This window comes from Simochromis diagramma, unplaced genomic scaffold (genome assembly GCF_900408965.1).
Source record: "Simochromis diagramma unplaced genomic scaffold, fSimDia1.1 OVJJ01000005.1, whole genome shotgun sequence".
In the NCBI taxonomy this organism is placed as follows: Eukaryota; Metazoa; Chordata; class Actinopteri; order Cichliformes; family Cichlidae; genus Simochromis; species Simochromis diagramma.
This window is the reverse complement of record NW_024387097.1, coordinates 1,304,885-1,317,685: the sequence shown is the minus strand read 5'-3', so window position 1 is coordinate 1,317,685 and position 12,801 is coordinate 1,304,885. Positions and strand designations below refer to the sequence as shown.

Genomic DNA, 12,801 nt, shown 5'->3' with positions numbered 1-12,801 from the left:
CTTTTTTGAAGAAGTAACTAATAACTATAATTACTTTTACTAATTATAAATTATACTTGTTACTAAGTAACTTGCCCAGCATTGGTCATTATATACTGTATTCTGCAGACAGAGAGTTGCAGGACTCTCCCAGACCACAGCAGGACCTTCACACAGACTCATAATAAAGTCTGAGCTTTATTTTTAAAAAACGTTTGTTTTCAAAATTGGAGTTCGAGTTATTTTACTTCCGATAGTGTTAACAGACTATACAGGACTATACAGCTGGGGTAGTCACCCCCCGCGACCCTGAACTGGATACATTGTATTCCAGTTGGGTGATTGATAGTTTTATAGCATAAACCTATTTGCTGGAACGTTCAAGACAATTTACTACATAGCAAAAGCAAGACACAAGTAGGCAAAGTTCTTTGTGTTACTCATGCATGAGGGAGGCCTGCCGGGAGCCAAGTGTCGTTCCACCCACTTGACCTCCGTCAGACTCTCAGCCAGGTTCCCTATAGCACTCCTTTTATTGTGGTTACATGAATATGCATAGGTTCGTTAACATATGACGTTTCATATAGGTACACATGAAGACAAAGAATACTGTGTGTGTGTGGGGGGGGGTCAGAGTGTGACCCTATAAACGACTTCCCTAAACCTGCTGGTCTGGAAGTCCAGCAGTTCATCTAAAGAAAAGGCACTTAGACTAAAACTGACATAGCTACATTTATCCTACCATAAAACAATAAAACAAGGTGTGACCTCTCCCATGCTCCCAGGGTGTGGATGTGAATGCCAGAACACTCTGGAATGCACACGAAGTCTTTGCAGACTCCTAAGGATCAGACCTCTACCAACATGACATTGATTATACAACTCTAAGCATATATGAGTAGATATTTCTAAGCATAAATGACAATCAACAATACAAATCTAACAGTAATCATTTACAAACTGAAATGATCGAATCAAAATGTAAGTAATGACCAGTTAGAAAAATGAAAAAACAGACATAAGGAGTAATGAACTGTGTTAACCCAACATACAGTGATGTATGTACATCAACATGTAGTCTGAAAAACAGCAGTCCTGTCAAGTTTGCAGATATATCAGTAGAAGACAATCTTACATAGAAGAAACTGTTAAAGTCTCCTTTTCAGCTAGTTGATGTATGATCATTTATTCACACATTTTCTTAACTGCTTGTCCAGTTCAGGGTCACAGTGGGGCTGGAGCTGGATATGTTAAATAAATAAACCTTTCCTAAAGTTAACAACAAATCTGCATCCACAGGATGAGAAGATCCAATGATCAAACTGTGGAAGTAGCTGAGTACATCTTATGTAAGTGATTAACAGTATCTTCATTAGTTCTGCTAGTTAAAATACATTATTAAATGTTCCTCACGTGTCCAGTTGAATGTTATTCTAGTGACTCTCATGGCCATTTGCAGTAATGAACATATTTTTCATGGTCATCCAGCTATTTAGTATATTCACCATCTGCTATTTATATTTTGATGATGTAAGACCAGATGCCTGTTATCATATTACATAAGCATTCATCACATAACAATCATATGCTGTACAGTACAGTCCTTCTCCTGACACATGAGAGGGGTAACTATGGGTGTTCAGCCTCATTACACAACACGTTCAAGCAGCAGGTTGGAAATAAAATTACTAAATCATCTTTTTTTTGTTGCTCATTGTCTTCCAACCAACCAACCAACCAAACAGTCCAAACAACCGACAAAACTGATGGAATTCAGAAGAAGTCGGGGAAGAAATATTTAGGCCGTGTACTGAAGTATTTTTTCTTGTTCTTATAAGACATTTGCCTAATTAGAGGTTACAGTCTAAGAGGTCTGCTGTTGATATGCATCACAAACAGAAAAGTTCACTTGTTTGATTTTTTTTACAATTACAAATTGTAAAAATGATGACCCTAAACAGCTTTTATAGGTTTGATATTATTTCTAAGTACTTCCAAGTACACCCCTGCTGATCCAGCTGCACTGGCTCCACTTTCAGATTATGACCTTTGACATTTAGAGCTCTGCAAGCACCAACATACATCAGAGATCTTTTATCATCCCCAACAGGTCCCTGAGGTCACGTGATCAGGGCTTGCTGGTTGTCTATCATACAAGGCTGTGGTCGCTTTAAAAAAAAACAAACAGCTAAAAACTCATCTTTTTAAACTGACTTTTTGTGTTAATGTTTTAGCTTCTGTGAAGCACTTTGTGATGTTTATCTTGAAAGGTGCTATACAAATAACGTTTTACTTAATTTGATGAGATATATAATGTAAAGTTCACAATTCTCTTAACAAATAAAACTGTAATAGCAAACATGAATAGCTGTGCTTCTGAGACATGAACGTTTGTAAGAATATTCAAATGTCTTAATATTTAGACAGTGAAACATTTTTAGGCTGAAACTGTAATATTCACCCTGAGGTGATGGGCAACAGAAAGTAAACCTATATTTTAGAACAATATTCAACTAATGTCTTTAACCTGTGCAACGTGTGGAGGCTGTGTGCACAATCACCTCATTCACTGCAGTAAACATTCGCTGCTAGCTAACGTGACTCTGTCTCCATGGTTACGTCTACATTATTAACTATGTAAACAGCTTCCAAAAGATACCGCCATAGCTCTCTGCAGATGTAAGTTTTACTATTTGCAAATCATTTAATATTTTTGTTAGTTATGAAGACCAAATATGTTTTTAAGGTTATGATAGGTGGTTTTTGGGTGGACTTAACACGTCAGAAGTGTAGACAATTGGCACTTCACTGACCCCCCTCAGAGACATTTATACTGGCAGACTTCAGCAGAAATCCTGTATCATCATCGAGGTTCCCTCAAACCCTGGACACTCACTTTTCCCCCCTTCCCGCTGGTAAACGCTACAGATCGATCAATTCAATTTTATTTATATAGCGCCAAATCACAACAACAGTCCCCTCAGGGCGCTTTATATTGTACAGTAGATCGTACAATAATAGATACAGAGAGAAACCCAACAATCATATGACCCCCTATGAGCAGCACTTTGGCGACAGTGGGAAGGAAAAACTCCCTTTTAACAGGAAGAAACCTCCAGCAGAACCAGGCTCAGGGAGGGGCGGGGCCATCTGCTGTGATTGGTTGGGGTGAGAGAAGGAAGACAGGATAAAGACATGCTGTGGAAGAGAGACAGAGGTTAATAACAAGTGTGATTCAATGCAGAGAGGTCTGTTAACACATAGTGAGTGAGAAACGTGACTGGAAAGGAAAAACTCATCATGGGAATCAGGTCAAGACAAACAGACTCAATAGAAGCTTCCTCTATTTCTCTTGCAGTCTGCTGGTCTTTGTCATATCAATTGTTTATTTCAATGAGTGTCTCAGATACAGTCACACTCAGCACTCTTGTTATTTTAGCCTGAACGTTTTTCAAACATTTATTTTTAACTGAACTTTACTCCCATGTAAACACTTTGAAAAGCTTCAAGTCTTCCAGCTTCCTCTTTGGACCTCAGACAAAATTATCTTTAACTTTCACAGTCAGTCTTCTTGTTTCTTGCCTTAGAGGTGCAGCTTCTGTCTTACCGTATCGTCACCAGTTCACTGCTTTTGCTTCTTCACCTGGAGGTAAATGTGTTCGCCGTTCAGAGAAATGGGGGTGGGGCAGTATGCAGATGTGTGCAGATGTGTGCAGATGTGTGCAGATGTGTGCAGATGTGTGCAGATTCCAAAACACTGCTGGTTTGGAATGATCCTGATTTACTAACATATGCATTGAAAAAGTACACATTTAAAATGAAATTACAATGAATTCATTTACAAACTGGTGTTTCATTTTTACATTTCACTTTATTTATTTCAATATTTTTAAAAATAAATTTATTTAACATTGAACAGTCTCAAAAAGCTGCAGTCTGATTCTTCTGTAACTGCAGTTCGAATATTCTTGTGTGAACGTGCTCAAACAAACTTTTGTAATCTGGTCCTCTCCATCTTCACCCAAAGTGCAATCAGGTCTGCTTCTGTCTTCCTGGCACTAATCACTGACACTGGATCAGCCTCATTAGAACCCCTGCAGAAAACCATATGAAGCAATTGCACATTTTTGGGAGGTTTCAGGAGTTTCTATAAAAAGTGAAAAATGCTCTTGCTGTACCTCAGGTCCAGATGATGGGCTCCTCCAGATATGTTGAGTGCTATCAGTGAGTCACTCAGGGATGTGCGCACCTAAAGCACAAAGAGCTGAGTAACACACATGAAACAGAAGCTTTACTGAATTATAGCTAAGTGGTTGACACACTTACCCCTCCGTTGGCCCATGGGTCCAGGTCTCCATTGGAGAAAATAATGTTGCTGGCTGTGGAGAGAGCTGCACACACGAGACTTCATTAGAAACACTAACCGAGAGACAAATGTAATCAAACTTTATGGCAACAAAAAGTTTTTCGTCGTACTTCTTGTTTCACTTTATACAACATGGCTCATTCACACGAGCACTTCTATCTAATGTTAACGTACATTCATACTTTGGCATGCAGCCTGGGATCAAACCACCAGTTCTCTAATTAGGGGACGACCTGCTTGACCTCCTGAACTACAAGCCAGCCCAGCAGAACTGGTGAAATGTCTGTGCTGCAGGCAGGCATGTAGAAAAGCGCGATATAAGACACAGTCCATTTACTATGTAGTTTGTGGCTCCAATCAACAAACCATTTCCTTTATTGAGCCACGTGCAATATAACTTCTAAATGTCAGTCTCATCAGTCTGTTGGTCTTCAGCTCTCACCTTCACCCCAAAACTGGATGTTGAGCCAGCCCGGTCGTGGAACCACACCCCAGCGTTTGGAGCAGTACAGCCTGCGGTCTTCCTCAGTGAAAGGCATCGGAGGAAACATGTCCGTCACATTGTTGCTCTCGTAACATAGCTCGATCTCCGTGCATGCCTGCAACGACACAGACGCAGGTTCATCAACATCAGAAAGGATAATATCCAGCTACTCACAGTTAAAATGATCGAAATCTAACTTTCCAAAGCACTGTAGTACTGCCTCGGGGCTTCTTCTGCTCTGTTATCGGTATCAACAATTCCACAAATTGTGTCTTTTAAGATCCATGTTTACATGATTCAAACCCATGTCTACTAATCTACTGTTCCACCCCCGGATTCACATCTGGAGCCAGATCCAAACATCTCTGTGCAGAGTCACTAAAACTGGACTCACCAAAGCACAAAGATAAATCTGAATCATTTTATGAATGGGGAAGGGCAAAAAATGCACATGTTTAATCAGAGGAGACTGGTGACTGGGATAACTTTCACTTTAGTGCTCTGGAAGCAACAGGAGGAGACGAGGTCGGCGAAACATACTACGACTGTGGCATCTCTGAAAATACCCATTCTGCCACAGTGGATCAGTAATGTCACACATGTGGTATTACTAATTCACCAGTGGGTGTTGGAGTACCTGGTAGTCCCAGGCCAGGCTGTCGAAGCCCAGCCCACACCCAGTGGGATCAGCACACTCCAAATACAGGCTGTACAGGTCAAAACAGGGCAGAATCCCGGTGGCGTTGTATACGATCGCTGAAAGATGAAAGAGACATACAGACGTGTTATTAACCTTCAGAGCGAGAGAGAGAAAACGCAAAAGCCCAACATTGTTAAAAGTACCAAAGGTCCACACCGAAGGCCTCATTAAGTGACATAAAGTTTTATATACAACAGTGATCAAATAAAATAATAACAAAAGGAATTTGAAGAACTAATCATATAGTGGTGCAAACGTCATTAGTGAAAACCAGCAGCAAGGTTTGGTGCAGTTTATAGAGAACGGTCTGAATTATTTACTGAAAACAAAAAGTGTCACATGGAGCGGGTGTAACGGGTGGTCCATGATGGACAGCAGTTCACTCGTGAACTTCTCAGACACCTCCACATCCTGGACCACGATGCTTCTAGCCTGCCCCTGGACTCAGGCCTCTCCACAACATCATCAGCAAACCTGAAGCTTAGGTACAGTTAAGCGAGCCAGTCTAAAGCAGGCTGCAGTGAGAAGAGGTGTTTGAACAATGGTTACATAATAGTGCAAGTTATTTAAGGGTTGGTTATGCGTGACGCGGTCATTACAATCACCAGCCAATCAGGATGGGCAGAAATACGCAGGGAGGCGCATCCCATAGAGACACATGGAAATGAATGCCGGGAGCGAGAAGTGCTACCTCCTTGTTGTCCCTATGCTCTCTGTCCTAGCTGTGCTGTTTAAACAAAGTTTTTAATCATCACTGAAAGTCTCACCTGCAGTGTCTCTGAGGTTACCCAGCAGGTCCGATCCTCTCAGCATGGTTTCACAGGCTACCTGGAAGACAAAGCTGTGTCACCTTTGTCTGGGGGGCTTCATGCTGGTGTTAAGTTGTTCACAATGATCACCTTTACTCTATAATAAAACATTTCTAGGAGTGAGCTCTTCCATTATCATGCTCCCTGATATCAATGAAACGTGTTGGGGAGGGTATCCAAGGCTCGACCAGCCTCAAGCACGGCTTATCATTTAAATAACACAAAATCTAATGACATGAAGCAGACGGCCTCATTGCATCTGATTATAACACTATGGCTTCTGTTGGTGTGGCATCCTTTGTAAATGTGTTTATACTTTAATGAAATCTGTCACCGGCCCTCAGAGAGGTCTTCTCCAACCGGTAGCCCTGACCAGTAACCGTATCCTTGCTAGTGAAAGACTTATTATGGTCTCGGATTTCTCTGTAACACAGTGTTATTTATAGCATTCTGTCAAATTATAGTCTGGAAAAGACGCCACACGTCCTTCTTCAGCCTGTGTACCTTGACAGGATTGGCAGGCATGTTCCCCATGAAGTGAGTACTGTAAGGGTAGTCCAGCATGGCCATCAGGGTGAAGGCATTCCTTAGAAAACCATTCAGCTGGTGGATGTCCTGGGCAGATGATAGAGGCTTGCACAGGGCAAACGCTGATTGAATGTGACGATACTCTGGCGACAACAACAGAGAGTTTTTCATTATCAGTTACTTTACTTTTTATTACAGGACTTTCCAACTACAAGTAGCACCACATATTCTTTATCAGAAGTCCTCGACAAAGAGAAAATAAACCTTTTGTGCGATGTGCTGCTATAGCAACACTGCGTCACTGAATATTTAAATAGCAGTTCAAATTAAAGCCATCTTTTCATTACCCTGCGATTCAGCCAGTTCTTTCAGCTGATGAAAAGCTCCTCTCACAGCATCTGTGCAGTCAGAGGAAACACTCTCAAAGTCCTGGAGCAAAAGAAAGATCAGTTTGACGGTTACTGCAACGCTATGGTAGGAAAACACTTTCATTTCAGTAGCATGGCAACGCTGAGGAGCCAAAGAAAACTGACACAGGGTTGAAAGTTCCTGCAGAACATGGTTTCCATTATTAACATACATCCCCTAGCTGATGGTCATGAGAGCACATAATCATTATGTACAGTCCTGATCAAAGGGCCGCACCTCCAAAAACCACGTAAACCCCCAAACACAGAAATCAAACATGAACCCAGTAATGAGTGCACCGTTATTATTGATCACTTCAATGCTTGATGCGAGCGTTTCCATGAGGTGAGTGGGGAAAATTTCTCCAAGTGGTGAAGACGGTTGCATGAAGGGCATCTACTGCCTGGAACTGTTTTTGTAAACTTTGCCATCCATCCACAAAAGATCTCAGTTGGATTTATATCAGGGGAACACGCAGGGTGGTCCAACAGAGGGATGTTATCCTCCTGGGAGAAGTCCTTTGTCCTACGGGCATTGTGTGCTGTAGCATCATCCTGTTGAAAAACCAAGTCGTTACCACACAGACGAGGGCCCTCGGTCATGAGGGACGCTCTCTGCAACATCTGGACTCAGCCAGCGTCTGACGCCCCTGCACCTCCTTGTTCCACTGAAGGAAAAGCACCCCAGACCATTATGGCGCCCCCTCCACTGTGGCGCATAGAAAACACCTCAGGTGGGATCTGCTTGTCATGCTGATAACATTGGAAACCATCAAGGTTACATTTGTCCTCATCAGAGACTAAAACTTTCTTGTCAGTCTACAATCAAGACGTTTCCTTGTGAATAACTACAGGAGGTTAGGAGGTCCAGGAGTTTTAGCAGAACTACTGTGTGTATTGCAGTCTGCACACTTCAGACATGACAGATCCACAGTGATCTGCAAATGTACGTGGAGGCTTGTCTGTAAATCAGGGGTTCTTTAGCCCTGAGGTCACTCAGCAAGAACCACCAGGTGGCATATTACTCAGTCTTCACAATACAACACAAACTGTGCTTCTCCTTTCTTCGTCAGCTTTATTACTGAAACACAATGAACTCGATGCCAGCTCCACCATCCGAGGAAAATGCAATGGTTACTATAGAGCCTGGGATGAGTTTCAGTCAGCGCATTGTTCATATAAGTAAATAATGGAAGCAACACAGGTTCCTTTTGATTAAACCCAATAATCAAGTATCAGAGCAGAAGTGCAGTGATTCTGACTCTGCAATCTCTTCTTCTTTAATCCTGGCTCATTCTGTCCAACCCAGTAAGACCATAACACATTAAAACGGCAACAACAACAAAAACAACACGAAAACACTGCATGTCAGCAAACGTCCTCAGCTGAGGAAGTGCAGTGGGCAGGATAATCCTCGTGTGAAGCTTATACATGGGCTCACTTCCTTTTTCAACAACAACACTGGGCCTGTTTAAAAGCTCTGTCTGGCTGGTTTGTCCATACTTGCAGCTTAGTTAAAGATCACTTTAAAGTGGGTGGATACAGAAAAGTCTTTCCATGTTTGCCTCTCAATCATTCAGCGTCACGAGCTGGGTGAGAAGGAAAGGAAGAAACTTACACTCGCAACATCTCGGAAAAACTGCCTGGAGTCTCCCAGGCCAGCAGTGGACAGGACTGGGGGCGCTGGCGGCCAGAGCTCCAGCCACTATGTTTGGATATTTGAGTCTCATATAAACGGACAACATCCCACCATAACTGCAGGAGCAGATACAACAAACAACAGATCAGCATATATCATAAAGAAGACTCACACATGCCAGAATTGTAAATACCTGTGTGTTTAAACTTGTCAATTTATTATTCGTTTATCATTTTACACTTCAGGAACACACAGAGGTTACTGAAGCTTGCACTCTGCGGCTCCTGTTAGATCTGGTGTCTGATTCCCAAACACTATTTATCCTGGAAATGTATTTTAGTAACCTTACACTGTCAGAACAGAGAAGTTTGTTTCATTCCAGGCTGCTGCTTTAGTTCAGTGCGTGAGCAGCTGGGTTCAAGCCTGACCCTTGACCTTTGCTGCATGTGTTAACCACATTTCCTGTCCATCTCTACTTAATATCCAATTTAAAAAAAAATATTTCAAGAATGAGTAAAAATCTAATTAAAGCAAGTTATTAGAAATTGGAATCAAACGTTGTTATGTCTAGGGGCAGGATATACACATTCATTTAAACCGGCTTTAACAGGCTTTGTTGAATATGTCCAAATATTAAAGTAAAGAAATAAATACCTACAGTGTAAAGCACAGCTAAAGGCAAGTCACACAAGCAGAGAACAATGATGTCGGTGTGAGTTAGGGGCATCGTACCTGCCACCGAACACGATGGCTGGACAGTCTGTGGCTCCCAGCTGCTGTTTCAGCTCAGTGATCATGATGGCGTAGTCAGCCAGGGCTTGCTCCACCGTCAGCAGGCTGATCTGAGGTATGTTGAAGGAGTCTTTCTCAAATGGTAGCGATTTGCCGTAGTACCTCTGTTAGACAGAAACAACCAAACAAGAAGTTCAAGCTTTAAGCAACAATCAGAAGACGGGCAGCCACGGTCCAGCTGCTGCAGCTCACAGATCCAGCATGAGGACGTCCTCCTACATCCTCATGCTTTACTCTAGCTTCAGCTTTACTCTACTTGCCTTTTTGTTACACGAGGTGCAAATAGTCTTGAGCCACTAATAGACTGGTCACAAACACTGTCTGAGTTGTAAAAGAATCTTCTTACATGCTCAGCAAATATGACCAGCGCCCTCTGCTGTGCAGCCAACTCTGTGATGAATCCAGAATTCAGGGCAAATTCCCAGATGTCTCCTTCATTGCCAGTGTAGAAGAAGATGGGTCCAAAGCCTTTTTCCCAGTACTGATCTAAGAGGACAGGAGAGACCGATATTACGGATCACTTGCTGCTGAATGTCTTATATTATTAACAGGGAACTACATTCACCTGTGATCAGGTAGCGCTGATTAAATGTCCCATTTCCCATACTGTTGAAGTTGAAGTGATCCAGAGTCTGAGTGAAAAACTTCTCTGTGAACCGTGGATCTGCGTCATGATGCTGTCGTGACTACAAAAAGGAATGAAATGCATAAAGATCAAGACTTTAAACAGGAGTGTCATTTTACATTGTGAATTATTGTTACTGGTTTGTGCACAAACTGGTAACAATAATTCACAAACTGGTAACTTTTTTCCTCAATCAGGCATTTAATGGTCATTTCAAATCCATTTCTGATATCTGTAGTATGGAAACCATCTAGATAGAAAATGGGTATTCTCACCAGTGACAACTATAACAATAATAATAATAATAATAATAATGGATTGCATTTATAAAGCGCTTTTCGAGACCCTCAAAGCGCTTCACAATTCCACTGTTCATTCACTCTCACATTCACACACTGGTGGAGGCACAGCTGCCCTGGGGCAGACTGACAGAAGCGAGGCTGCCATATCACGCCATCGGCCCCTCTGGCCAACACCAGCAGGCGGTAGGTGAAGCGTCTCGCCCAAGGACACAACGACCGAGACTGTCCGAGCCGGGGCTCGAACCAGCAACCTTCCGATCACAAGACGAACTGCCAACTCTTGAGCCACGATCGAATATCTGAATAATTTTCAGAAATTTGAATTATTAAATGAAAACTTACAACAGTTATAACTGGGAACTGAGAAGCATATAAACCTGTAGGCTCCAGTCCACACACCACAAACAAATCCCTGTTGAAGCTCAAGCTCTGCTGGGCCGAAGTCAACAAAACACTCAGCTTTATCACTCTGGGCTCTTGGCGTTCCCAACGTTCCCAACGTTCCCATGCTGTCTGTAGAGTATAACCCAGCTGTCCTGGGATGGAGCCTCCACTTTACCATTGCGCCTCATCCTTTAAAAGTAATGTGCATGTGCACGATGTAGACTGCGCTGCTATTCTCCTCCTCTGACACACAAACGGAAATCAGCTGATTTCACAAAAACCAATAAGTGGGATCAATAAGAAATCCAAGGAACTGGACTGCTGGGAACTGGTTCTTGGTTCCCATCCCTAGTTTTAATGGAGTTAAACTATTTAATGATAAAATATCAGTAGTTGTAATTGAATTACAGATATCTACAACAGACACTTACATTGGTGAGAATAACAAAAATTAAGAACCAACTACTGAGAAATTAAGAGTTTTTATTTAATCATGAATATCTTTCCTTGGAAATTTGCTGTGGGCACAAATCCAATTATTGGCATTAGTAAATCCATGTTTGCCCACTATTTCCTGTGGAAAAATAAACCAGGTCTGCTAAAAACCATCGTAGTGTGACTTTCGCCCTTCTTCAAATCTGTGAACACTCAGAGAATTTCATGTTTAACTGCAGAACCAAAACATAGCAGGGGAAGCAATTATTGCTGACTCTGCAACATTGCTCAGTTACAAAAAAATAAAGTCTCTAATTTTTTATGGTAGTTTCATTTTAAGAGAGACAGACAGAAAAACACATCACATAAGCAACACCAGCTGATTGTGTTCATCTGGACGTTTCGTCATCATCAGCTGACGTCTTCAGTCTCAGCTGACTGCAGGTTTCCAACCTTATAAACAGGACGTTTGCACAGTGACTGAAACCAGCAGCACTGAATGAACACTGGGCTGGGAGGTCAGCTTATGATCATTCATAATTTGGGTGTTGGTCTTCCCGAGTTTTTATATGACGTTGTCAATCACAGAGTCAATCTAAAGCAAAAATATTGCCATGAATTATTGTAACGGTGCAGGTCGCTCAGCACGAAATAAACGATGGAGCATGAAATGACGTTTTAATATTTGACCGCACAGCTTCAGCAATTCATCTCCAACCATGAAAATCAGAGCCTGAGCAAACTTACAACATCAGGTGTTCGACCTGATTTTCCGGCTGTAGTTTAAAAACGCGCTTTACATGAACACAGACCGGAGCAGCCAGTTAGGCTAACTGGATCACGAGACTCTGGCCGGAAGTAACGCATGATGAAAACATAGTGTCACGTTACCTGCAAATACGTGTGCGGCAGACTGTGCAGCACGTCAACACACAAGACGAGCGCCACGGAGGACAAAACGAATCTCATGTCCACGGATGTCACCAAAATCACGTCACAGTACAACTGGCCAGAAAGTCCTTTAGTTTTTAAATTCCCGACTACGCCTGCGTCGCACGTCATATGATCCAACGTCGCAGTGATGTGTTTAAGTGCCTTCTTGAATAAGTCGGAATTTCCAGGTTCACAGTCCCGTACCCGAGTACGCGGAAACAAATCTCCGAGAATACGTTTGTTCTTTGTAGAAGTAACATGACAACATTTAACACATATAAAAACACTCTCTCAAAATACTCTAAATACTCTTCTACTCTAGTTAGTATCTGCATTAAATTTACCTGACAGCAAAATGAAAATAAACAAAAATGTCACCGTATACATGGTACCGTGAAAGAGTCTTGAGCCACCTCTC

General features: G+C 42.1%; 1 protein-coding gene across 1 annotated transcript; it reads right to left on the bottom strand.

Moving 5' to 3' along the window:
• Positions 1-3,830: 3,830 nt before the first annotated feature.
• Positions 3,831-12,527, bottom strand: dpp7 (dipeptidyl-peptidase 7). The gene is given in 14 exon segments (XM_040046546.1): positions 3,831-4,073; positions 4,158-4,228; positions 4,306-4,370; positions 4,788-4,944; positions 5,467-5,585; positions 6,297-6,357; positions 6,843-7,009; positions 7,214-7,295; positions 8,892-8,951; positions 8,953-9,028; positions 9,645-9,808; positions 10,051-10,190; positions 10,270-10,390; positions 12,342-12,527. Coding segments are annotated over 14 exon segments (1,566 nt in total). The 5' UTR covers positions 12,513-12,527; the 3' UTR covers positions 3,831-3,961.
• Positions 12,528-12,801: the final 274 nt, after the last annotated feature.